This window comes from Anguilla rostrata, chromosome 11 (assembly GCF_018555375.3).
Source record: "Anguilla rostrata isolate EN2019 chromosome 11, ASM1855537v3, whole genome shotgun sequence".
NCBI lineage: Eukaryota > Metazoa > Chordata > Actinopteri > Anguilliformes > Anguillidae > Anguilla > Anguilla rostrata.
Genome location: NC_057943.1, coordinates 17,523,384 through 17,549,113, shown reverse-complemented (window position 1 = coordinate 17,549,113; position 25,730 = coordinate 17,523,384). Strand labels below are relative to the sequence as shown.

Sequence of the window (25,730 nt, the reverse complement as noted above, 5' to 3'; positions counted from 1 at the left end):
TGGAAGTCCTTGACGCTTTTTCCCATACGCATTGAGCCTCCAGGAGAATGCAGCTGGGCAGGGTTTAAGGGTGCTTCCCATGGAATGGGAGTTCACTTGGTTCAGTGGTTGGCAGCTGGGAGTTAACACTGGTGTGCTGCGCAAATTCCCATAAATGTTTACATCTGGTTCTATAGTTGACTGGCTATACAAGTCCGTACATTCCTAGCCAATTTCATTATTTACGACATCACTGGAAATGATAACTAAATTCTCAAGTTCACCTACAACCTGGTTAAATAAAAATTAAATAGATTAAATAAAAAATGCTTTTACCTTGACATGTTCTTTGCCAGTGTTGTCTAGGCAAGAACTCCATAACAGGAAACTGTCTGGAATTACACAGAAGTACATGACCCTGAGGGATAACATCAAACAGCTTAAAACATGGAATTTATAAGGGGTCAATAGCACAGTAATACATCTATCTCACATTTGGGATCAGTGAAAAAGCATAGGAAAGCTCCAGAAAGCCCTGATTTGTTTTTCTGATTGTAGAACAAATCTCAAGTGATTGGAAATATTTTTATTTTACCATTAAATGCTGGCCACTTTAAAATGGGTTTCAGTGAAGGAAATCTGTACTAGATTCATCCAACCATCGAGTTTCAGCATGCCAGTACATTGTCCGAAATTTTACATGCAACCCAGCAAATGTAAAATACTTACTTGTTTGTATTTGCATCCACAGGGCAAAGGCCAATCTGAGGTAAAACACTAGATTATAGAAAATTTTCTGACCATATCTCCTATTGCAGTAGCTGCCATAATTTTATCTTTATGCAAATTAAGCTACAAAGAGGTTTCTGTCTTGTTCCAACAAACTGGCTGAAAAAAACTGCATCTTTGGAGTGTATCATCCTTGCAGTATGCGATTATATAGAAACTAATATTAAACTAGAAAAATATTTAAGGACTAAGTTTAGTTGGGTTGCTCCAGGCTACACCGATAAGCTTAAAATTCAGAGAATATACAAAGACTTTATATAAAAATCTAAATGGCAAGTTTGTGAAAATCTGCCTGATTTGTACTCAACAAAAGTATGTACTCTACAATGGAGGTGTGAAGCATATGAAAGCAGTCATCCTCACATTCTTTTCTGAAAAAGTACCAACCTCCTCTACAGAAGAGTACAAACCCAAGCTCCCATTGGACAGGCCTGTAAATAACTAATAGTTCTACAGGAATTAGTTTTAGAGCATCTGGAGAGACCATGGCCTCAATGTAAGAACGCATAATTCTATACATCCTTAATCACTGTTGAAAAAGAAAAAAATATGATGTGTGAAACTGCGAAATCAATCAAAAATGATCAATGTACAATTTATAATAGATCATTTTCAAACATATTTTTATGAATAATTATAATCAATGTTCTGTATTATACACAAAGAAATCTCTGCCAGATAATCATTCTGGAGTTTGACATTGCTGCAGACATACTTAGATCTTGCTCTGGCCATATAGGCTTAACCTCCCGTACAGCAGCATTGTTTTCAGAGCATCTGACACTCAAACCTAAGGACTAATACATTCCAACTGCTCAATTTTTGTTTGGTCAGGAGCAAATCTGTCCAGAGAACGGAAGTCTTTTCTGTTTTCGACAGCTAAGGTTTCCTCAAACAAGAATCCATTCTTGTGCAATTTCATGTTCAATTTTTTTTAGCTTTCTCCCTCATAATCTGGAAGATTATTCCTGTTCATGCATCTTGAGTTCTGTTCAGGGGTAGAAATGAAAAATAGGAACTGTTCCTTGGGGGTACCGGATTGAATCTGTACAGAAGTGAACTGGACAGACTTTACAGAATATTGATGCCATATTCATGAGTATCGAGAAGAGAGGATGGCATATATTTATATTATAAACGTTAAAGGCCCAAAGTACACATTAATTTCTGTCATGTTTAAGGTTCATGTAATAACCGAATATGAACACAGCATACACAACTCCGACTTGAGTCAACATAGAGCCACCTTAAATCTTGCGCAACAAACCTAGTCTACTCTACTCTGCTTCTCTCCACTCTATTCCTCTTCATACTCTCTTCCTCTCCTCTCTCTCTTCTCCCATGATCTCTTGTCCACACCCTTTCCCCTCCTCTCTTCTGAGAAATCTTGTCAATCCTCCTATGTGCAACATCTCCTTCCTTACTTTCACTTTTTGGCACTGAAGACTTCACACTGGCTGCGCCTCTCCGCACTCCATTCTCTATCCACTCTCCTCCTCTTCTGTGGTTCTTTCTTCCATAATTTTCTCAACAATAATTCCTTTCTCTCTCTGCTATACTAAACACTGCCCGCACTGAAAAAATGGACCAAAAACGGACAAACTACATTCAATTACAAATGTAAATGCTAGCAAGTCAGTCTAAATGTTCAGTTAAGCTTAGGAACTTATAAACAGTTTAATGCATTGCATGTATCACATATAATATACAATTTTGTGTACCTGTCAAAGTAGAATTTTAACCTCTTTAAGGATGCAAGGGGGCAGGTCCACAAACTCCTGACAAATATATTTTTTGCCGCCTGTTACATAAACACTTCGTAAGCCTGTCTCTTGTTGAATAGCACATGTGTCTGAGCACCAGTTAGACATAGGGATTACAGGAGTGAAATCTATGAGTAGACAGATGGCCTTCCCCCCTCCAATATTGGTATACTAATCTAAACACTTGAGCGATCCCTTCATTTCTTCATTACACTCCAACTGGCAAGCCTTGTTATATAAATGCATTTATTACACAAACGTGACCAGGTCTATTTTTTTACAAACACAGTTTCCAGTTATGCCCCTATACGTTCATATGCATATATGCAACTTTAATATTTATATAAACATTTGTCTGTATACAGCATGTTTTTCCTATCAGTTTAGTTCCAACTTCTTTATTTTTTCAAAAAACTTTAAAAAAATTATTTATACAAGAACTACAAGTTAAGCAGTTAGGCAACAGACTGTTCAAATCCTGCACATGTGCACAAGACTGAAAGGTTAAGCAGTGGCACAGGGTACTCCCTTCCCCCACCAACTGACCACCTCCGCAGGTCACATGACAGCGTATGGGGAGGCAAGCAGGAGAGGTGAGAACTACTCACAGGTTACGTTAAAAAAAAAAAACTGTCTTTGTTCTCCATTTTGCTTCCCATTTTAAATACCAAAATGTTTCCAAGACTAAAAAAAAAAAGATAAAAAAAGAAGCACATGCCCCATTAGTCAGTCCTTGAATGGGGAGGCCCACTGGAGTTTACATAATGTTCTCCTGTCATCCATCCCCTTAACAGGACACCAGGCCCTGCTTCCAGTCTTTATGCAGCTTACAAGAGAAGGCATTTGTTGCTCTTCTTTCCCCTTCTTGCCTGTAGCGCTGCTCTGGTAGCCATCTCAAAAACTTCCCTCACGCCATCCTTTGTCTTTGCTGAGCACTCCATGTAGCCAAAAGCACTGATACGGTTGGCCATGTCCCGCCCTTCTTCTGGCTTCACTGGCTCCTGAAAGGAAAGAAAAACATCAGTACAGCAACATCACCCTTTCTGCATCACCTGAATCACAAATCGAGACATAATGGCAAAACAGTGACCTCAGTTTTCCAAGTCACAATTAACAACACAGTTGTATGAGTACAGTGAAATCAAGGGATGAGAAAAACACATACACTTTAATGAAACATACATTTGATTATTTGACCAGAAGTACTTTACCTGTTTCATTTTGGCAAGCTCACGTCGCGTGTGTTCATCATTACGCAAGTCTTTCTTGTTGCCCACAAGGATAATGGGAACATTGGGGCAGAAGTGCTTGACCTCAGGTGTCCACTTCTCTGGGATGTTCTCTGCAAAATAAAGGTAGTGGGGGGTTGTCAGAAAGGCCACTAGCAAGAAGGAGAGAGGGCTTACATTCTTCATATACTCACCTAAGCTGTCAGGGCTGTCAATGGAGAAACACATGAGGATGACATCAGTGTCTGGGTATGAGAGGGGGCGGAGCCTGTCATAATCTTCTTGACCAGCTGTGTCCCACAGTGCTAGCTCCACCTACCAAACAACAAAATAATTACTGTTCTTATAGACATTGCTGTATACCTGAAACACACCTGCTGCTGTTCTAGAGTTTTCATCCACAGACAAACACCTAGCCTACAACATGCACATATACCCAGGTGTGTGCATACAGTACCTGTTTGCTGTCAACCTCAATGTCGGCTACATAGTTTTCAAAGACAGTGGGCACATAGACCTCAGGGAACTGGTCTTTACTGAAGACAATCAGCAGGCAGGTCTTGCCACATGCACCATCCCCAACAATCACCAGCTTCTTCCTGATTGCAGCCATACCTGAATAAAAATACAGTGTGAAACAGAGCTTACATCACACACACTCCAAACACTAGTTTTTTCCCCCCAATTGTCACCATACTTAGATAACATTCCTGATTAAGACTTATTATATTATTATTACAAATATATTAATGGAAGAAACAATACTGTGAGGGAGCACTTCACAAATACCACGGTTAATTACAAACACCTAGCAAATTTGGCCAATATAAAACTGTGTGATCAACCCTTTGTTACAATACATGGTGCATATTATATGCCAATATATCAATCATGTTCAAAGATGGGAGTCTCTTAAACATCTTTTTGAGTTATAAACATACAAGATAGGTGAAAATGTGCTACAAGGTATTGACTTATACACAACACACCTTTATTGCCCCGAGTTTGGAAGCCACTGCTCTAGCCCAGGTACACTGGCCCTTAATATGATGCCCAAACTGTTCCTTGCAAATCTGGGTAAATAAGCTTACACAAGTCATGTAACTGCTTGCCAATCAAATCCATGCAACCCCAACTCATTCATAACATTCACAGGCTGGAAAAGAGGGGCTTTCATAGTTTAAAAAGTTAAACAAGAGAATAAATAACGTACATTAAACTAAAATTAAATTAAAATGATCTTGTGAAGCGTTAAAGACAGATATATAGGATATGGAAATTCTGGAGCCGATAACAATAATTGATATTTCTCTGGTCCTATTGGCAGATGCCAATGCTTCCTGTTTTACATTCTGGAACAAATGCAAGCTACAACCAAGTTCCTACAATCGTAGAAACAGACGAGCGCAGAAGTCAACTTATGTAAAATATCACACATTTTTTTCATTTCACTAAATATTTTAACTTGCTTACCTGTAGAACTTCAATTAGAGTCCTAGTCTCTAACAATAACTAGTCTCTTAATACCCAGGAACAATCATACACAGATGCAAATAAACACCAGTCACCAAAAAATAACACGAAAATGCATCATTTATTTCTATAACAAAATGCACAATATCCTATTCCAGTAAAACTCAAGATAATATTACCTGTCTGTTCTCAGAATTTGCGCACTTTAGTTCAGACAGGTAGGTACAGATGAATTTATCTCCCCAGAAATCGCTACGATATTCTAAAACATCCTATACCTAATCGAAATTAGTTCAAAATGCATTCATTTCAATCAATTACTCCACTTCACTTTTTAACATAGCAAAACTAGGGGGTTTGTAGCTACGACTCTCATCGGATGCTGTACGATACACCGCTATTTAACCGTACACTGGTAGAACAGTCTGGGCGGAATAAGCATCAACAAGAGAAAAGGCGCTCCAATGCAAACAACTGGAATCATGACAACATGAACTGCAAGCTTGCCGTTGTCTTTAATGAATAGGAGAGGGACATTTTTCTTGACTGAGTTTTCGCATCTCACTGCATTTTGGGTGGTCTGAGAGTCAGTCACACACAAATCCGAATCAAGATGGCGCCAAGTAGCAACAGATGTTAGTAGCCTACCTATACTTCTAATAAAATTAGCTACTGGACAGCCTTGTTCGGCCGCAAACAATCCCTAAATTACTCGCCAATATTGCTAGCTACATATATGTGAGGTGGTACAGATAACAGTTTCCAAAAATAACACCACATATCAAACTTTCATCTTTCAATTTTGGTATTAATCTCTCGTTTCCCAACCCACGTTAGGTAGCATTAAGGTACATAAATACCAGCTAACATTTAGCCATCAAGCCAGTTATCTGTCGTTACAATAAATCGGAATTACTTCATTAGGTAGTCTAACGCAGACTTTTCTTACAGGTAACATTAAATTGCAAGACAACTGCCGTCTACTTGTTAGCTAATTCTCTAAACAAAATTTATAACATTAAACAAAACCAGTTACAGAAAAACAAAAAAGTTTAGACGACAGCCAACTAACTTACTACTGTAACTGAAACATTAATGCGGAATTCCATTCAGTAGACTAGCTAGATTGAGAAATCTAGCTAGCGAGCCGACTTTACGAATTCAACGAAAGTCGTAAACTGCCACTTGTCAGATATCTAGCCACTCACTGACCTTTGCAAACGAGCTAACACAACATTAGCTAGCTACGAACCTTAACGTAATTCTTGTCTGCTACCACCCACTAGCCGCAGAGCTAATGTTAGCCAGGGCGGAAACAGCTTGCCCCCGGCAAGTAAAACAGAAGTTCGTTAGATGGCTAGCTTGCCACCGTACACTTAAGTTTAATGCCGAAAATGGCCAAGTTATACAAATTTAAGCTAAGATAATTTTACAGTTCAGTTACACATTTAATTGAGACTAAAAGCGATACAATACAGCGGCGGTACACTGTCTCTCTGTAGTAGCCTTACCTGTAATTTATGTGGCGTTGCAACGGTTACGATACCCACTAGCATACAATGAAGCACACAAGAACGCGCACGAGGAGGCAAAGGAAAGAAATGACGGGGACGAGAGCTAGAGCCACGCCTGCGCGGGCACGCTATAGGGTGGGGTTTAGATTTATAATGAAGTCATTATTACAAATAACGGACGGAAAAAGCACATTGGGCGGATAATTTTGAGGCACATAATATACATAATTGTAAAAAAAAAAAATTTTTTTTAAAGAATTTAGTTGGTTACACAAGAAGCTGGCCACTGAACGTTGTAGCGCTTAGGTTTCTTCATATTAAAGGGATTTGTTTTATTTTAAATGAACGTGGCATTGTCCAGTGAATTGCATGCCTGAAGTAAACTCGAAAGGACCAACGAACAAACCTATAAATACAGATTATAGACTTGAACATTAAAACTGGTTTGAAAACACTGAGGGAAATGTGTTTTCCTTAGCTGTGGTGTACATTTACTTGTCGCTTAGGTAATTAAATGAAAAATCAGAAAACGCTTGCAGGCTTATGTCACAGATTCAACGAATCCATACGTGTACATTTTTCTGTATTTTTCTTCAGTTCAAGTTCCAGATTTGTGAGTACTGGGTTTTACTCAATGCAGTTATCCAGTTCAGTAATGATCATCTTTGCGATTATCTTTGTCCCTGACATTGTGATACAGGCCGCAGTTTTCGTCCAAAATGGCCGCCGGGAGGCAATGTTTCACATTTTTTTGTAATCATAGACATTACGTAGTCTGTAAATACCGTATCGAAATATGAATATATAATTCTGACAAATCGAAATCAACAGAGATCATTTAATATAAACGTTCATATAACATTATTTTTAATTTACGTTCTTAACCAGAATCCTTGAAAATTGCCTGGGGTATGAATCTTTTTTTCTCCAAAATTTTACCTAAATCTAGAGTTTTTTTTGTGTATAATCTCAAATCTACACAGATGCGCAAACACCAATCCAATACATATATTTCAGTTTTTTAAGACTTGCATCGATGCCAAAATGAACATTAGTCGTAAGCACAAACATACCAACACAAGGCACGCGTGTGCTATCCGACTACTTCCGGGTTAAAACGGGAACACGGAAATGTACTGTAATATATTAAAAGCCATGTGTCCTCTTATATACGTGAACCTCAGCGATAACTTTCTAAAATGAAGGTAGATGGATCTGTAGGTTGGGTGAAGCTAGCTAATATTGAGTTCTTTGAGTATTATTTCATGGATGTAGCAATACTGAAATAGCGGTTTCACTGTCAGACATCAAAGATGATCATGCTGGATTTAACTGAAAAATTCTCACCTTTTCTTGGTATATATCGAGCTAACCATGGTACTTAGTCTTAGTTATCGACCTACTCATCAAACTCTGTTTTTGTACAATTAAGTATTTAGCATACACACGATGCCTGCTGGACTAGTACTAACCTTTATATTTAAATTATATGAATTGTTGCACTAATTCAGGTTGACAGTTGTCCGAATCAATGGAGGTTTTAATTAAACTAAACCGCCTTGGATGTGCAGTAAGACTGCACAAAGGAGCAGCGAGACGTCAGGTAGGAGGACTGTGGCGTTGCAGTAATGTACAATAGGCCTATATGATTTGAATATATGAAAAAAAAGTTGAAACTCAGGAGCAGAAACTTGCTGCACTCAAGTATTTTAGTATCAGTATTTTAACACAGATAATTCAGAGGAAAAATCTTACATCTGCATAAACAAAAATAAATGTGTGAAATAATACATAATAGAACATCCCCTTGCGTGATAACCATGTTCACAAATGGCTTAGTCAGCAAAGGAGGTCAGTTTGAGTGTACACTGATCCCTTTGTTCCTGGCCGGTCTCGTTCAGATCTGGGTTGCATCCAAGAGTCCATAACAATTTGACATGAAGGCTTAGCCCCACTGGGCTAGAGTGGGCAGTGAGGAGTCCCAGGAATTAGTCTTTGTTGCGCCTTCATGGTAGAGAATTGGGTCTTTATTGTGGTTGGGAGTCCTGTGTGGTAAAGCATGGCCCAGTTGGTCATAGCATCACACAAGGAGGGAGGATTTTAGTCTGTAGGTTATACCCACCTCTTGCCATATCAGCAAATCCTCTGTTTGATCAGGCTTCTGCAGTCTGTCTTCGACATGGACAGCTGCACAAAAATCACAGTTGGTTATACACAGTAATGGCTGCACAGAGTAGCTAGTGGATTGCAGATTGAAAAGAAGCAGCGACTGGTCATATCCACATGCCACAGAGGACTTGTCTGCTGTCTCACAAATTGATGGAGGCATTGTACTAGTGAGACCGGTCATATATCAAATAATCCAAATTGAAAAATATGTGGGGATGAAAAGTTGTTGAAATATAGGAATGGTATAGCTTCTATTGTTCCGTCTAAACATTTGGAATTATTTATAACTCAGGAGCAAGTACAAGAACCATTTTCGATTTAAAAAATATTCTTGAACAGCCAACAATGGGTGCCAATTGCCAAATTTAGGCCTAATGCAGGCACTATTTTGTTGTGTAGTGTAATATGTTTCAATGGGCTAAATATGCCAAATTAATTTACTTTTGGTGTGAAACATCAAATCCACATTTTCTGGCATGGTAAGTTTGAGAACCACACACTAATTTCTCTCTGCCTGCAATTATGTGTGTGAATAGACTCCTCATGTAGGTTTGCATGACAGGCTGAGAAATTTGGCTACACCTCAGTAGGTCTTGTCAGGCCATGTCTTGTGATTCCTCTCTTTCCTTTCTTGCACTAAAGCGGCTTTTTCAAGTCATATAATTACGATTTGCGTAGCTAATCAGATATTGGAATACCTGGTGAATTGCATCGCTTTGGTACTAAAGTTTATAAAGCCAAAACCCTCTCTGCCTCTAGGGTTTGCATTCTGCATCGGGGGGAAAGGACTTTCCCCCTATTAGCCGACTTAATGTACAACAGGCTACGGTCCTCTGGGAGCAGCAGTTTCGACAATGTGGGGTCCCCGAGCCATGCCTCTCAAGCCAGTACATCATGGCACACATTCTGGGAGCCAAGACTGTGAGTGTGAACAGCCATGACAACAGTGGGGACAGGGTTTGCATGCTCCCTCTCTCTGCTCACTGTTTGTTCTTGTTCTGTCTCTGCTCACTGATCTCTCTGCTGATGAATTTCCTTTTGGTTCTGCCAGATGGCAAGCCTGGATCCTGTCATAATGACAAAGGAGCTGACAGATGTACAGACGCACCAATTTTGGGAGCTCTGTTCAAAACGTCTTGCAAGGTAAATGTGTTCAAAATTTGCCGTCTTGTGACATTCAGCATGTCGTCCCAGAGCACATTCAAGTTCCGTGAAGTTTCATGTTCAGGAGGTGTCATTTGAATTTCTAGTGGTGTAAAAATCTATGTTGTGACAAAGTGACCTGCTGCAGATGTGTGCCCTTGACTTGATCAGACTGTTATGTGTACCAGGTTGCATGTTCATGTTGTGTAACACATGGTATGCTTTGTGTTGAGGATGCCAGTGCAGTATGTTATTGAGGAGTGGGACTTCAGAGATCTGACGCTGAAGATGAGGCCCCCCGTTTTTATCCCACGTCCAGAGACAGAGGTAAGAGTATGGACAGGACATTATTACTCCCTTAAATCTGTCTGTGGCTACTGACTCTCATGTTAACACACACATACACATTTTCATACTTTTAAGATGCCTGTACTGTTGGCACACACACCCTTATGCTTCACACTTACAGTAACTGGAAGGTGGTGCATGTTAAGTCCGTTGGGCTGGAATAATTTTGACTAATGTTCTATCTCTTTACTGAGCCCTATTTAAGTTGTGCTAGTTTTTCTAATTCTTTTCACAAGTCTGTAGATTTAAAGTATAACATATGATTGGAGACAACACAATTATTATTCTTTAGGTGGAATTGAGAATGTGGCATCCACACATTTTTATGTTTTATTCTCATAAACAACTAGATGGTGCTGTTGCTATACTGAACCTTTTAAAGACGGCATGGAAGTATTATTGAGCTGAGTGACATACATGGGTAAAGCAATGGAAAAGAAATGTGTGTGTGTGTGTGTGTGTGTGTGTGTGTAGGAGCTGGTGGGCCTGGTACTGGCCGGGTTCCAGTCAAGACAGGATAGCAGGGTGCCAGGTCTGCGGTGTCTGGAATTATGTTGTGGCTCTGGAGCCATCTCCCTCAGTCTGCTCCATAGCCTTCCTCAGGTGAGCGCTGGGAGTGCAGAAAGTGTTTTAAGTGAACCTTCCTCCCATATCGCCATACCAGTTTTTAAATAAGGAATAAGAATCATGACCATTATTATTTGTACAATGCATTCAGGATATTGGTAACATTTTCTCTACTCCAGCTCAGTGCAGTTGCAGTGGACAGGAGTCCAGAAGCAGTGAATCTGACTCAGGAGAATGCCCTCAGGTAGCCTTCCCAGGTCCACAAAGGACACAACAAATTGTAGACATCTGTTGCTTCAGTGTGTCATGGGTTGTATGTATGAATGGATCAGGGTGAGATTGTGTTTGTAAATTGTTTTTGTTATGTTACAGGTTAGGGCTTCAGGACAGGCTAGAGGTTCGGCAACTGGATCTGACTGTGGGTAAGAAACGGAGAGAAGGAAAAAGGGAGGGGTGGAACAAAAAGAAATTTAAAATTCCTGGGGCAAGACCGTGTGATTGCAGTCTGTCTGGCAGCCAGCTTTCATACCTTCTCATGCCAACCCTGCTCCCCGTGCGCTGGATTTTGATTGGTAGATTTCTGGCTACGGTACTCTCCATACAGTTGCCCCATCTCTATCTGCCCCTCTCTGCTTTTTCCATTATAAAAGTGGAAAAATACATATGATGGGCCAACTGTCCATTCTCCACTGTCCACATAATGATGAGAACAGGCCATTCAGCCCAACGATGCTCGCCATTTTCCTGACTAAATAAGTGCTCTGATTACCTACATAAGACTAGATAGTATCTAACACTGTATCAAGCCTAGTCTTGAAAATCCCCAGAGTTTCTGCCTCTACTACGTGGCCTGGCAGGCTATTGCACACATTGTCTACTCCCTGCTTGAAAACATTGTTCATAATGTCTGTACGGAATGTACCTTTTGCTAATTTCCAATTATGTCTCCTCGTTGTACTAACAAAACTCAACCTGAAGAATCTCTTGTAGTTCACTTTGTTGATCCCCTTTATGAATTTAAAAGCCTCAATCAAATCACCCCTGAGTCTTCTTTCACTAAGCTTCTTAAGTCTTTTCTCATAGCTTTTAGCTTTCATACAAGGAATCAATTTGGTTGCTCTTTGAACCTTTTCCAGAGCCTCTATATCTTTTTTGTAGTACGGTCCCCAGAACTGCACACAATAATCCAGGTGTGGTCTAACAAATGTATTGTATAAGATAAGTATACCTTCCTTGGATTTATATTCAATACTTATGGCTATATATCCCGGCATCCTATTTGCCTTTGTTTTACTGCTACAGCACAGTGCCTAGAACTTGAAAGGCTTTGATCAACCATTACTCCGAAATCTTTTTCATATTGAGCACATTTTGTTCCTCCCCTAAGGTAATCCTGTCTAATGTTTCTATTTCCCACATGCAGAACTTTACATTTGGCTATATTAAATTACATTTTCTGGGTTTCTGCCCACTTCTGGATTTTATTAAAATCTTCTTGGATTACTTTAGTAGGTTCCAAACTATTAACTGGGCCACCCAGTTTTGTATTATCTGCAAATTTGACTCATGTACTTTCTGTGTCTCTGTCAAGGTCATTGTGTGTGTGTGTGTGTGTGTGTGTATGTGTGTGTGATAGTAAATTATGATACATAATTTACTATCAGACATTGAGAGTATTAATGTTTCTATCAAATTTGCCTGTTTGTAGGCTTGTACAGTCTATTAAAACCACGACCAGAAGTCACTGGTGATGGTTGGTGACTGCTGGACTTAACTAATGCGTGTCCATGCAAAAAAAGTGATAAAGTGCAACTGAATAGAAATAATCTCTGTAAGTAGCCCAATATTTATGGTATACAGGCAGTCTCCGGGTTACGAACGAGATCCGTTCCTAAGTCTGTCTTTAAGTCAAATTTGTAGGTAAGTCGGAACAGGTACATACGGTTCTTATTTAGCGTCAGTTAGTCAAATGTTTGTCTTAGTATATATTTTACCTTTCTATGCATATGAAACACTTAAGCAACACTTCCAAATACGCCGCGCATTGTTTTCATGAGCATCACAAAGTAGTGCGTGCCTTAGTTATTACGAAACATTGTATTTAACGCTAATTTTTTATATAATAGGCTTTATGGCAGTCTGTTCATAAGTACAAGTAGTCCGTAAGTCGGATGTTTGTAACCCGGGGACTGCCTGTATATTGGTTTTATTGGAATAATAATTTCTTTTCATATTTTTTTAAAAAGTCTTCAAGAACACGCAATTGATTTGGCTGGACATTTGGTGCACTGTAGCAATCAGATATAAATCATATCACCTTAGTGCTTTTCAGTAAATGTGCCCTGTCATTTGTGGGCTCTGTTGTATGCCACTTTGGATCTCCCTGAGGACTGTGATCTCTACTGTGGTGCTCTGTGTGCTGGGGCCCTCAGACTGGGAGTAGCATTGGGGACCATAATTGATGTTATCTGTAGTGGTGGAAGCCATGTTTGTAAGGGCTTGTTGAGTTGGATGCCATGTTTTAAGGGCTTGTTGCGCTGGGAGCTATATCCATAGGGGTTTTTTTACAATGACATTTGTCTCTGTACTGTAGATAGAGCGGTGCTCTTGAAAGAGTGTGGTCCAGTCAACACCCTGGTCAGTAACCCCCCATACCTGTTCTCCCAGGACATGGCATCCCTGGAACCTGAGATCCTTCGGTAAGACTGGCGAGATCTGTGAATGTTTTATTTGATTTATCAATTGGACATACAGTCCCCTCCAAAAGTATTGGAACAGCAAGGCCAATTCCTTTGTTTTTGCAATACACTGAATACATTTGGGGTTGAGATAAGAAGATGAACATGAGACAAGAGTTCAGAATTTCAGCTTATATTTCCTGGTATTTACACCTAGATGTGTTAAACTACTTAGAACGTAGCACCTTTGGTATCAGACCACCCGATTTTAGGTGAGCAAAAGTATTGTAACAGAGAGTATTTAAGTAAATGAAAGCAAATAACACTTAATATTGGGTAGCATATCTCTTGCTTGCAATAACTGCATCAAGCCTGCGACCCATTGACATCACTAAACTGTTGCATTCTTCTTTTGTGATGCTTTTCCAGGCTTTTACTGCAGCCTCTTTCAGTTGTTGTTTGTTTCGGGGGGGGTTTTCCCTTCAATCTCCTCTTCAGGATGTGAAATGCATGCTCAATTAGGTTAAGGTCTGGTGATTGACTTGGCCAGTCTAAAACCTTCCACTTTTTCTCTCTAATGAAATCCTTTGTTGTGTTGGCAGTGTGTTTTGGGTCATTGTCTTGCTGCATGATGAAGTTCCTCCCAATTAGTTTGGATGCATTTCTCCGTAAATTGGCAGACAGAATGTTTCTGTAGACTTCTGAATTCATCCTGCTGCTACCATCATGAGTTACATCATCAATAAAGATTAGTGAGCCCACTCCAGAAGCAGCCATGCAAGCCCAAGCCATGACACTTCCTCCACCGTGCTTCACAGATGAGCTTATATGTTTTGGATCATGAGCAGATCCCTTCTTTCTCCACACTTTGGCCTTTCCATCACTTTGGTAGAGGTTAATCTTGGTCTCATCAGTCCATAAAACTTTGTTCCAGAACTTTTGTGGCTCATCTCTGTACTTCTTTGCAAATTGTAATCTCGTCTTCCGATTCTTACTACTGATGAGTGGTTTGCATCTTGTGGTATAGCCTCTGTATTGCTGCTCTCTAAGTCTTCTTCGAACGGTTGATTGAGATACCTTCACCCCTGCCCTGTGGAGATTGTGATGTCACTGACTGATGTTTTGGGGTTTTTCTTCACAGCTCTCACAATGTTTCTGTCATCAACTGCTGTTGTTTTTCTTGGTCGACCTGTTCGATATCTGTTGCTCAGTACGCCAGCGGTTTCTTTCTTTTTCAGGACATTCCAAGTTGTCGTACAAGCTATCCCTAATGCTTGTGCAATGGCTCTGATCGATTTCCCCTCTTTTCTAAGCTTGCTTTTCTCCCAAAGACAGCTCTCTGGTCTTCATGTTAGTTTATCTTTTATAACACAAATGCAGTTTTCACAGGCAAAACCCAAGGCTAAAACCAAGAGTAGACATTCAGAACTATGTATTGTTTAACCAATCAATCTAACAGGACACATCTGGGCTGAAATTCGGATCTGTCATCTCATGTACATCTTTTGACCTCAAACTCAATTGTCTTCAGTGTATAGCAAAAACAAAGGAATTGACCTTGCTGTTCCAATACTTTTGGAGGGGACTGTATATAGGACATCAAAATTCCACACTATTTGCATTCATTCAGACAGTAAATGTAACATCACAAGGTGGACACAATTACAAAAACAGACTTCATTCAGAAAGGGTATGCAATCAACCTGTTCTCCACCATCCTCTCCTAAATCTCCCTCCTTCATATCCTGGCTTTACCCCTCCCCCCTTCCTTTCCCCACTCCTCATTTTGCTCTGTTGTCTCTTGCTGCTCACCCCAAGGTTTGAGGACCCAGCTGCACTGGATGGAGGAGCAGATGGCTTGCAGATCATTGGACATATACTTACTCTGGCTCCACACCTCCTAAAAAATGGGGGGTATGTCTGTATTGTATGAGTGTATGTGTGTGTTCTGTGTTTGAGAGCATGAGCATATGTGCATGAGAAAGAGGGAGAGGGACCGCGTGCGCGTGTTCATACTCCAGGGCTCCAAGAATGATCGAGCTAAGAGGCTTTCCTAGTTGTGGTCAGAGCCAATTAATGGAAATACTCAATCCTGGTATTTTCATGGAAGTGGGGAACATGTTCCTGGGACAAGGCTCCTGCCGTTACTGGCACAAATTATGGAAACACTGCCCTCATAAACAGAGTTTGACGATTAATGCAATTATTGCAGTTTATCTTTTTGGCATAATACATGTAATATGTAATAAATGTAATATCAATATATAAAACAGAAATAAATAAAAACAATTTGTTTTAAACAAGTGATAATCATTATAAGATCCGATATAATGTATTTCTTTGTACAGAATTTTTCTACATAAAACGATAATATTCATGCAATGAAAGCCTTTTCTTTTTTAGGCTTGTATACTTTATTTCAAATTACTCAGGGTTGCATAATGTCATTACCACTTGTGGTCATAAAGATAACTGTTTCAAACACATTTTTGCAGACAAAAATGGCTCTGAGAAACAACAACAAAACAATGGGCCCAGATCAATGTTTTAAGAGTATTAAACTTCTTTAAGCGCAGTGTTTCCGTAATTTGTGCCCGTAGTCCGCCCGTCCTGTTGGCATACATGGTGATATTGAAAAGCTAGCAGACACTCTGTCATGGTAATAATCAAGAATTCATTTGTGTCTATCATAACTGGAATCCTGTAAACCTTGAGCTATGAATGCTTATACTCTGAAGCATGGCAGTATGTTCCAGGGTCAGTGGAACGGTGTCCCAGAGTACATTCCAAACACTAGATGTCTAATTTTAAAGCTCTTGGAATGTATACAGGATCCCTATGTGCTGTACTGTAATCTACTGTAGAGACAGAGGATCGCTGGGATTATGTGGGAGTGATTGAGTTGGTGATGGAGGGTCCTGTGGATTTGAGGGGAAGAAGGGGGGGGGCTGCAGCAAACACCGGTCATAAAAAGTAATTCAATGAAAAGGTATCTGCCTCTTTTACAATGTGTACACATTTAACACAAACTCAATCAATTTAAAACAGAACTATACCTAAAGGGCAAATTTTAGCTTATGTGATCATCTGAAGGAATTAGGGTGGTTAATTTTCTCTTATTCTATGTATGGTTCTTTCATTGGCAGTGCTTTACTTTTACTGAAATTTTGCATCTTTTCCAAAGGATATATAATTATTGACAGAATTAAAATTGATCAGTAGAGCTAAGAAATCTCCCGAGACCCCTCTTTCCCTTCTCACCTCGCCAGACTTCTGTATCTGGAGGTTGACCCTCGGCACCCTCCAGTGATCCAGCAATTTGTGGAGAAAGAAAAGATAGGCCTGCAGTACCTTCAGACAAACAATGACATCACAAACCGGTTAGTATTTAAGCTACACTGATGCATCCTGACCAGTCAGTGCTGCGGTCAGTGTGATATTACAGAACGTTCAGTAGTGCAGACAGTGTGGCATCGTTTTCACCAGAACTAATGTTGCGTCTCCTCCCTAGGCCCCGTTACTGTGTCCTGCAGAGAAGAGGAGCAGAAGACTAAGCACGAAGGAAAAGAGAATGTCATCGCTGCTATATTCACTTTATGTAGTTATTGTTAATAGTATTGTGAATACATTTTCATCAACTTGTAATTTGAACCCATTGTAGTCCATTGTTTACTCATTCTGAGGTTAATATGGAAATTCAGCTGAGGAAACATTGGCTAATGCTATGCAAATTAAGCAATTTCTCCAGGTCACTGAAATTTAATTGGAGAATTAAATCTGTGTCAAAGGGAGGAAAATTTCAGGAGAGAAAAAGGAGCACTCTGCTGGGTCATGACCAATGAGGAGGCGGGTACATTTTGCCCAGTACATTTTGCCTCCAGTAACCACCCAAAATGGGTATGCCCAACTACCATCCTTACCCCAGCTTATCTGAGAGGATTGGTACAGATCTGGATTCAGTGCTCGGAGGTATACGCCACATACAGCCTGACTGTAAGTGGATTGTGAGTCAGGGAGAGAAAGTACCTTGAAACAGAAAACCCACTCCTCCCCTCCACAATCCCCAGAAGTGGGGGTTGAGTATTTGAGTATCGCTGGCCACCTTCCAGCTTAGCACCCTTGCCTCCCCCTTTCCATCCTGTCTCCACTTTGTACTACTCTGTTTTTTCAATATGTCTGTCCCTATTTCTTTGTTCCTCCTACATTTAGATTCTAAATCCTCACTGAGGGTTTATTTTTTGCACAGTGTCACTATTATAGGTCCCTGTTATAGACAGTGTTGTGAGTTGCAGGACTCTAAAAATGGTTTTTCAACTGTATTTAATATTGTAATAGTGATATTTTTCTGTATTGTTAGGGGGTCTACACTGGTTTACTAATTTCCTGTTTTACCTGAAACAAAAACCTGAAAGAAAAATAAAATGGATTATATCACTTGTAAACTTTAATTGCTGTTTCTTATGATCTGATGATAAACTAAAGCAGTTAAGCAGTTTGCTCATTGGTGCATTTGAGTTGTCTGGCTTAAAGACACGGCAGCACGGTCCTACAGCACTGATAAACCTAGCACTGCTGCTGATCAGTTTTATCTGATTGCACATTCATGATCCGACAGCTTTGATGTCCGAATCAGGGACATGCTTTGTAGAACATCTACCTTTGCCTCCTCCCCTTTATCTCCCTCAGATCCCCCCCCCCCCCTCACCAACCCGCAGATTCTAGGAACTGGAGTGGAGTGTGGCTGAGGGTAATTACTGAAGCCTTTCCTGGAACTCTCCTTTCCAGTATCTCATTCTCCCTGGAAGCGCATGCTCATTCCATGAATCGTCCAGCTTTATCCCCTTCCTCTGGAGATAGGAAAATGGATGGAGAAAAAGGGGGGTTAATTTAAGATTCAGTCTTTTTTTATTTTCAGGAATTCTTTTTTTACTTTTCTAAAAGCCAAACAATCATACTACAAAAACGAATGAGGGATAGTTAGAGCACAAATACAAAACCGTAAGCAATAATTTCACATAACATTCATTACGATAACACCAGGAAGCACTTTTGTAAAGTTATTATTTTAGCTGAATACTACTTTTTTAAGTTCAGTAGAAAAATATAAAAAATACCCTTGAATACAACCTTTTTATGAATTGTATAAAGGTTTGATAGATGTTAATATTAATAAGTAAGAATACATGTCGCCCATGCCTATTAATTTTTTTTAAAGCATTTCAGTGGAACAGAAAATCAAGAAAACAATAAATGTAAGGATATTGAGTAAACCTTCGTAAAAGTCAATTGTAGGAATTTTAGTTTTGGCCATAGAAGGGTGCAGTTATGTGTTATCAGACTTGGACCCAATTAATACATTTAAAAATGCTAATCACTAACAATCTGACTGTCTAATGTTAAGGGGGACAATCTAAGAAAACGAAATATACTCCTGGCCACTTTATTAGGTACACCTGCTCTTGAACAAATACCTTACTCGACCGAACAGAAAATCATGTGGCTGCAACTCAATATATAAAGCATGCAGACATCAAGAGGTTTAATATTTGCTCGACCAAGCTTTAGAATGGGCAAGAACCGTAATCTAAGTGACTTTGACTGTGATATGATTGTTAGTGCCAGACATGGTGGTTCCAGCACCTCAAACAGCTGTCTCTACAGTTTACAGAGAGTGGTGCAATAAACAAAACACCTTGTGTGTGGCAGTTCTGTGGCCAAAAACAACATGTTAATGAGCGAGATCGGGGCAGAATGGGTAGACTTGTTCAAGCTAACAAGTCACATAACAGCTGTTTAGAACAGTGGTGCGCAGAAGGGTATCTCTGAATGCACAACACATCAAGCCATGAAGTTGACAGGCTACAGCAGCAGACCATGCCCGATTGCACTCCTGTTAGCCTAGAAGAGGAAGATGAGGCTACAGTGGGCATGTGATCACCAAAACTGGATGACTGAAGATAGGAAACATTGCCTGATCTGATAAATCTAGATTTCTACTGCAACATGCAGATGGTAGGGTCAGAATTTGCCATACACTGCATGAATCCATCCTGCCTTGTGTCTACAGTGCAGTTCTTGAGGCAAAAGGGGGTCCTACCCAGAACTAGATAGGTGTACCTAATAAAGTGGCTGGTGAGCGTATGCTCCATAGTTGAACTGTCATGGTTTAAATTTGCAGATACCTCTTTACAACATCAGAAACTTCAGCACAGCCTATTCAAAATAACTAAGCCACATTTAAGGAAGTTAGAGTTTTACACCAACAGGAATATAGAAAATATATGTCGTTTAACCAAACTATGCATTTGTCTCATACCTCAGGACAGGACAAATCGGTTGACCCGCGGCAGGACAAATCGGGCGACATAGCTCAGGAGGTTGTCTGGCAGTCGGAGGGTTGCCGGTTCGATCCCCCGCCCTGGGCGTGTTGAAGTGTCCCTGAGCAAGACACCTAACCCCTAATTGCTCCCAACGAGCAGATTGGTACCTTGCATGGCAGCCTTTCACTGTTGGTGTGTGAGTGTGTGTGTGAATGGGTGAATGAGAGGCATCAATTGTAAAGCGCTTTGGATAAAAGCGCTATATAAATCCAGTCCATTTACCCGGATTTGAAGCCTTCATTCTCTAGACAGGACCATAAAGTATTATTGCAGCTGAACAGCATTTGTCAAGGTAATTACGTGCACCATATGACACAAGGTACTTATAGTGTGGCAGACAGGTGTATTAAATAAACAATTACAACTACTAAATTGTTAAATTAGTAGATTTCAACCAGCCATTCAAAAAAACAGACACTATGTCACAGAAACAAACAATTTAACATTAGGCTACACTCAATTACAGGAACGGCGAGATATCTATCTTATTAACATGGAGAAAAACCGTCGTGTATATATCCAATAATTCTCTCTCTGTGAAGTTTTGACCTGTTACCTCCTCTAATTTAATTGAATATTAATTAAAATGCTAAACCGTTCAGGGTATTTTCGCTGCTTTGGCTTCATTATAGTTTTCCATCATTGGACACTGCACATTGGAAATGCATATGGAGTAGGCTGTTTGTGTTCAGCTTCGGCTACTCGATGTTTTCTCTTGGTCTCTCGTTTCGGCCCACATAAAAATCTCCACATTAACTTTCTTTTCAATTACTGTTCTGGTCTCTCTTAAAATCCAGGTGCCCCAATCGCAATGTGAACACAAAGTAGTTAGTAGCAAGTGGGCGATTCTCTCTAGAGTCCATCATCGAGCAACTTTAGAGGATTTTAGTTCAATAAAAGATTGGCGTTTGTTTTTAATTCAAAATGTGTGATGTACTTTCATGCCTGTACACCAGTTTCTAACTGGGCTACAAATGAAGGTGTGGAACAAGAAAAGTTTGTCTGATTTTTAAATGCATTTATGGAACCATACCAAGCAGTTTAATGTCAGTTTGCATGTAAACCATTAAACTGGTTCTGAAATGAAGAATCTTCTGAATGATTTAAAAAAATAAATAAAAAACCCTTCACCAGATGCATTGACCAATACATTCAAAACTTAATGTATTGAAATTTATTTCATAGTTGTACTCAAATAAGCAAATTAAATCTGTAGTTTCCTTTTATGAACTGTCAAATTCCTAAACTAACCCACCTGGTTGAAGCAGTATTTAAAAGTTGCTTACCACCAATTGGTGTGTGCATAGTAGCAATTTCCATTGAGATCTTTTTGCATATCTCTCTGCTCTGTAATCAGATTATATGCAGAAGTGCTGAGAATTTGGCCCCAGTACAAGAACAGGTTAAAAAAATCAACAGGACATAATTTGCCATTTTTTCTAGAAAATATATATTTTATTACTGTATACAAACAGCCACATTGTGAAATAATCACATGAATTCAGGTTGATAAAAAAGTGTTGATAAAAAATTCCATACAAACAAACTGGTTCAATCCAGGAGCAAACAGGAGCAGATCACTGGTCCTGCAGGCTTTATGAGTGTGAGGGGGTAAGCCTTCTTGACTGACTAATTTTGGGGACAAACTAGACCTGGAGCAACACATCGATGACATGCTACCCGGTCCTAGGCAGGGAACAGTGTCCAGAATATGATCATCTGATCAAACCTGAATTTGTACAGCATGTTCTCTGTGACAGGACTATCATATTCCCCCCCAACCCCCATTCAGCTCAGTGCTAAAACCTTCCAGTGGTAATGTAAGTATATCACATGGTACTCATACCAGAAGCTCACTGTGCCAGATCCTTATCCAATCACAGGGTCAGGTGTGCTGGGAGCTACCATGTCCCCCAGGGGGTGCTGGATGTTTCAAAGATGAAAGGGGTAATCTTGCAGGTAGCGTTGTAGAGGACGTGGCAGGGGAAGCTGGTCGGGATAGCGGGTAAGGCGGTTAATTGTGAGCCGTGTGAGGTGCTGTAGAGAAGGGCAGGACTTGCTACGGTGGAGTGGCCGAGCCAGTTTCAGAAGCAACGCACTACCCTTGGGCATTGGTTGGTCCTCTTTGCACCTCACCTCACCCTGGCTTGACCCTACATAGTGCTGCACAAGGCTGGCCACATCTGGGAATGCTAGCAGCCGAGGTTTTGCCAGAGAGCTGGAGTCCAGACGGAAACGTCCGTGGCTGTACTCAATTCGTACATTGGTTGGGCCACGTCCTGTCTTCACAGACAGAGTCAGCATGTACAAGGGGTGGCTGCTGTCTCGAATCAAAAAGGTCCCCTCCTGTGCCTCCTGAAGGACTGACTGTGCTTCAGTTGCTGTAATGGCACCCCAGTACCATCCTGCAGAAAGAAAACAAAAACATTCAGCATTTGAAACCAAAGCTATTGGAAAAGAATTATCATTATGAAGTTTTTTTTAAAAATGAAGTAAGCCCTTCAGTATGAAGGTGACTTCCTGGTTTTGATTAAAGGGATGCCAAGATTCTCAGCCAACCCGCATTATGTCCATAATACAATGATGACGTGAATAATTTTGTGAAATACCACATTTCCTCAACTGTATACTCTGTATATGTGACCACAGATATGCACTGAATAATTCTATACCTGAGATATCAAGGTAGTGGAAGGTCCGAGCAATGGCACGCAAGTCTTCTGTGGGGTCCCACAACTTGGGAGGGCTATGGAGGCAGCAGGGGGCAGTGGGTGAGGAGAATCCAAGGTGTGTGTCGGTCCGCATTGTAAATGGAACCACCTCAGTGGCTGGAACAGGCAGCACTGCCCTGGGGCTGGATACAGGAAGGAATAATCAGTCACCATATAGATTGCATGCAAATGTCATAAATTTAAGAGAAAGAACACATTGCATTTTCCAAGTCAATGGACCTTGTAAGCATTCCAGAGCACCTATTAACTAGCTTACTGGGGATGACTGTCATTACAAGGCAACCTTTCGTTGTGGCATTAAATAGGTTTAATGAATATGTATGTAGCGGTTAACTTTGGGGTGTGCAAGTCAGTTTAAGGTTAGAATTGTGCCTAATCAATGTATAGTACATAAGAACAGATAATTGTATAGTGTTTATTCACAGTTATTAACATAAATATCAGTTTTTATATTGTGTCTGTACTTCTTTCCTTGAGCACAGTCATCTCGGGTTGCATGAGCCATAGGAAATCGTTCCCACTGAAAATATTATTAAACCTAATGTACTGAAGAATAATGAGGTAACATACATGCATATGTACAATCTCCGAATGCATAATCTCATAGTACAAGGTGCTTTAGGGTCTCTTGATGTGTGTCTTCTTATTTTAGACCACAAACCCCCCAAATGCCCGCCAGCAATCAGGTAAATCAAACAGGCCATCTCTCAACATTTGAAACTGTTAACTGTAACTGTTGACTGTACAAGTAACCTGCCTGGTCCATTAAAAACATACACTAAAACTGAAATAATATATATTTGTTTATACCTGAAAGTGATAAGAAAACAAATAGGGCCTTTTCTTGCGCATTTTAATGTAAATGCAGCCTTTATAGCTTGTCAAATGTTACATAATGTACTTGTAGTCAATGTATTTAATGTACATAATGTCATTGTTGTTACACTCTTGCTAGCAAATTTATCTGCACGCAGCCACCCACAGTTCTGAATTCATATTCGTGCATTCAAGGGCTTTTTTACAAGAAGGGCTTAGTCAATATGAAAGAACTGCTGAGAAAGTAACGAGAAATATCCGCAGACTTTTCTCCCCACACAGCATATGGGTCAAAACAACTTTTGGTTTAAGAGCTCTTCGTGGTCTTGATACTCAAGAGTTCTAATTATAAGTTAGAGAGAAAAGAGAGCCAAACTGTTCCATTTTTTAAAACATTTACCTGTAAATAAACATATTATTGTACCTGTGTGACACATTGCGAATATCTCCCCTCCCCCAACAGACTTCAGAAGTAAAGTTCAGAGCCAGTGTAACTGCGGAAATGTGTAATGTCCTGTATAGACGTGTTTGCTTATATGTGGTTAAATGGAAGCATACAGATAGTCAGATATGGTTTTACACACACACACACGATATAGATTATAGTTACATGATGAGACCGCACTAAGCCTATAACAGGCATTATGAACGTCACATTCAATTCTAAAATAAATGTTCCAATATTTACCACTATCTGTATTACCCCACACACAAATCTAGTTAGCCTATTAAACAATAAGGCATCTTACCCTTGTACACAGAGAATCATCACAAATAGAGAATTCCCAGAGGTTGTCCAGTCTTGAGGTTGTATTCTCTGCTCTTTTTTTATAAGCCCAAAAGCTTGAGAAAGAAAAAAGAACCAACAATATCGAAAGCTATCTAGTTAAATGACCGAAAAACAGAAATTTTAATTTACCGAGAGCACTTAATGTTTTGTTGTTTCACAGAAAAAAAAAAGATTTTTTTTTTAATGTATTCGATTTTTAATATCCGCAACGATAAAGCGAATATGGCTGTCTTGATGAAGTCCAATATACCGTACAAATGCGAAAATCATAAAGCCGTGACCGTGACTTCCCTCTCAAGGAAAACTACAAAGTATTAAGGAACAGTCAGACGCGGAGCCTAGTCTTTGAAGTGATGAAGAAAATATGTTTTACAGTATTTGCGAAAACAGAGGAAGAAAAGCTCAGTGGGTTTGGCTTTACGAGTTGACAGAAGTTCCAGGAATTGTGTTCTGAGAATTGCTTTGCATTTCAGCGTCTCTGACGACATCAGTTCAAGCACAGCTGCATACTTATTTCACAGAACTGTGATCTCACAACCCACATGGTTAAATGTGTTGCTTGATTGAAAGCACTGACTTAATTGTTTAACTGCGTAACTTTTATATACTAAAATGTGAAAAATGTGCACTCCTTTCCTTTGCCGTCGCTACCGGCCAACGGCGATAAAATGAGCTCAGTTGGATTCACAGGAAACAGATCCGACGTTTTTCCAAGTAGCCTACTTTCCAGGAAAAGATGAAGCAGCGACGAAGCCGGCCTATCTGCGTCGTGCCCTTCCCTACAGCTCCGCCCTTGCTATTCTGAGAATGGGCTGTATCCAATGAACTATGGCTGCCTGTATGCTTATGGGTCCCGGGGGTACTAGCCGACTACGCACGTCGAGGACATTGTAGCAAATATAAAATTAAATAAAACTATAACAGGACTAAGAATAGCTAGCGAACAGAAAAGAGAATGCTGGTGGACTATTTATCTGAACGTTCGGGGTTCTGCAGGAACTGCGATTAATCATGACGCGTCTGACGTGTCATTGTCGGGATTTTTGCTTAGATTTTATAACTAATTTCTATTAAGTGGTAATGTTGCTGGCTATATGAGAAGGCATTTGCACTAACAAATACATATCAGAGCCGTTCTGTCCCACAGACACACACTGATATACCCTTGTATTAACTGTATGGACCATAGGCTGTAAGCACAATTTGAAACCCTGCGATTAAATTATTCGAAATTTAAATTCGAATTAGAAAACATTCAAAGTATTATTTAGAATAAGGCTGAGCTGGTCATTTTAACTCAGATTAGCTCCTTCAAATATATTATTTTGGATGTTCAGGGAATTGTAATTTTCAGACAGTC

At 39.9% G+C, this 25,730-nt stretch overlaps 3 protein-coding genes across 10 annotated transcripts; 1 reads left to right on the top strand and 2 right to left on the bottom strand.

The window, feature by feature from the left end:
* Positions 1–2,426: 2,426 nt before the first annotated feature.
* rhoab (ras homolog gene family, member Ab) lies at positions 2,427–8,894 on the bottom strand. Of its 3 annotated transcripts, none has more exons than XM_064298413.1 (5): positions 8,870–8,894; positions 4,218–4,375; positions 3,955–4,075; positions 3,743–3,873; positions 2,427–3,532 (listed from the first exon to the last, which is right to left on the bottom strand). In XM_064298413.1, the coding sequence occupies exons 1-5, from the start codon at positions 8,877–8,879 to the stop codon at positions 3,359–3,361; spliced, it is 594 nt and encodes a 197-aa protein (XP_064154483.1). In that variant the 5' UTR covers positions 8,880–8,894; the 3' UTR covers positions 2,427–3,358. The 3 variants fall into 3 exon arrangements, with proteins under 3 accessions (XP_064154483.1, XP_064154484.1, XP_064154485.1); XM_064298414.1 differs by lacking the exon at positions 8,870–8,894 and adding an exon at positions 6,745–6,900; XM_064298415.1 differs by lacking the exon at positions 8,870–8,894 and adding an exon at positions 4,750–4,818.
* On the top strand, positions 7,861–18,094 carry hemk1 (HemK methyltransferase family member 1). 6 transcript variants are annotated; one of them, XM_064298409.1, is made up of 12 exons: positions 7,861–7,952; positions 8,259–8,350; positions 9,676–9,837; positions 9,968–10,059; positions 10,293–10,386; positions 10,882–11,010; positions 11,154–11,218; positions 11,347–11,396; positions 13,568–13,673; positions 15,471–15,566; positions 16,922–17,032; positions 17,164–18,094. In XM_064298409.1, exons 2-12 carry the CDS (start codon positions 8,279–8,281, stop codon positions 17,204–17,206), a joined length of 1,020 nt encoding a protein of 339 aa, XP_064154479.1. In that variant the 5' UTR covers positions 7,861–7,952; positions 8,259–8,278; the 3' UTR covers positions 17,207–18,094. The 6 variants fall into 6 exon arrangements, 5 of the variants coding, with proteins under 5 accessions (XP_064154479.1, XP_064154478.1, XP_064154477.1 ...); XM_064298408.1 differs by having other exon boundaries at positions 7,876–8,103; XM_064298407.1 differs by having other exon boundaries at positions 7,876–8,124.
* A 3,364-nt stretch (positions 18,095–21,458) lies between these two features.
* Positions 21,459–25,100, bottom strand: cisha (cytokine inducible SH2-containing protein a). The gene is made up of 3 exons (XM_064298412.1): positions 24,330–25,100; positions 22,705–22,886; positions 21,459–22,437 (listed from the first exon to the last, which is right to left on the bottom strand). The coding sequence occupies exons 1-3, from the start codon at positions 24,347–24,349 to the stop codon at positions 21,965–21,967; spliced, it is 675 nt and encodes a 224-aa protein (XP_064154482.1). The 5' UTR covers positions 24,350–25,100; the 3' UTR covers positions 21,459–21,964.
* Between the last annotated feature and the right edge of the window lie 630 nt (positions 25,101–25,730).

Bases quoted from the DNA above. Each gene is read 5' to 3' on its own strand.
- cisha (XM_064298412.1), bottom strand. From the start codon at position 24,349: ATGATTCTCTGTGTACAAGG. The intron at 22,887-24,329 runs GTAAGATGCCTT...TCCTGTATCCAG, and splicing joins ATGATTCTCTGTGTACAAGG to CCCCAGGGCAGTGCTGCCTG. The intron at 22,438-22,704 runs GTATAGAATTAT...TTCTTTCTGCAG, and splicing joins CCACTACCTTGATATCTCAG to GATGGTACTGGGGTGCCATT.
- hemk1 (XM_064298409.1), top strand. From the start codon at position 8,279: ATGGAGGTTTTAATTAAACTAAACCGCCTTGGATGTGCAGTAAGACTG. The intron at 10,060-10,292 runs GTAAATGTGTTC...CTTTGTGTTGAG, and splicing joins TGTTCAAAACGTCTTGCAAG to GATGCCAGTGCAGTATGTTA. The intron at 13,674-15,470 runs GTAAGACTGGCG...GCTCACCCCAAG, and splicing joins CTGGAACCTGAGATCCTTCG to GTTTGAGGACCCAGCTGCAC.
- rhoab (XM_064298413.1), bottom strand. The intron at 3,874-3,954 runs GTGAGTATATGA...TTTATTTTGCAG, and splicing joins TGACAGCCCTGACAGCTTAG to AGAACATCCCAGAGAAGTGG. The intron at 3,533-3,742 runs GTAAAGTACTTC...CTTTCCTTTCAG, and splicing joins AGCTTGCCAAAATGAAACAG to GAGCCAGTGAAGCCAGAAGA.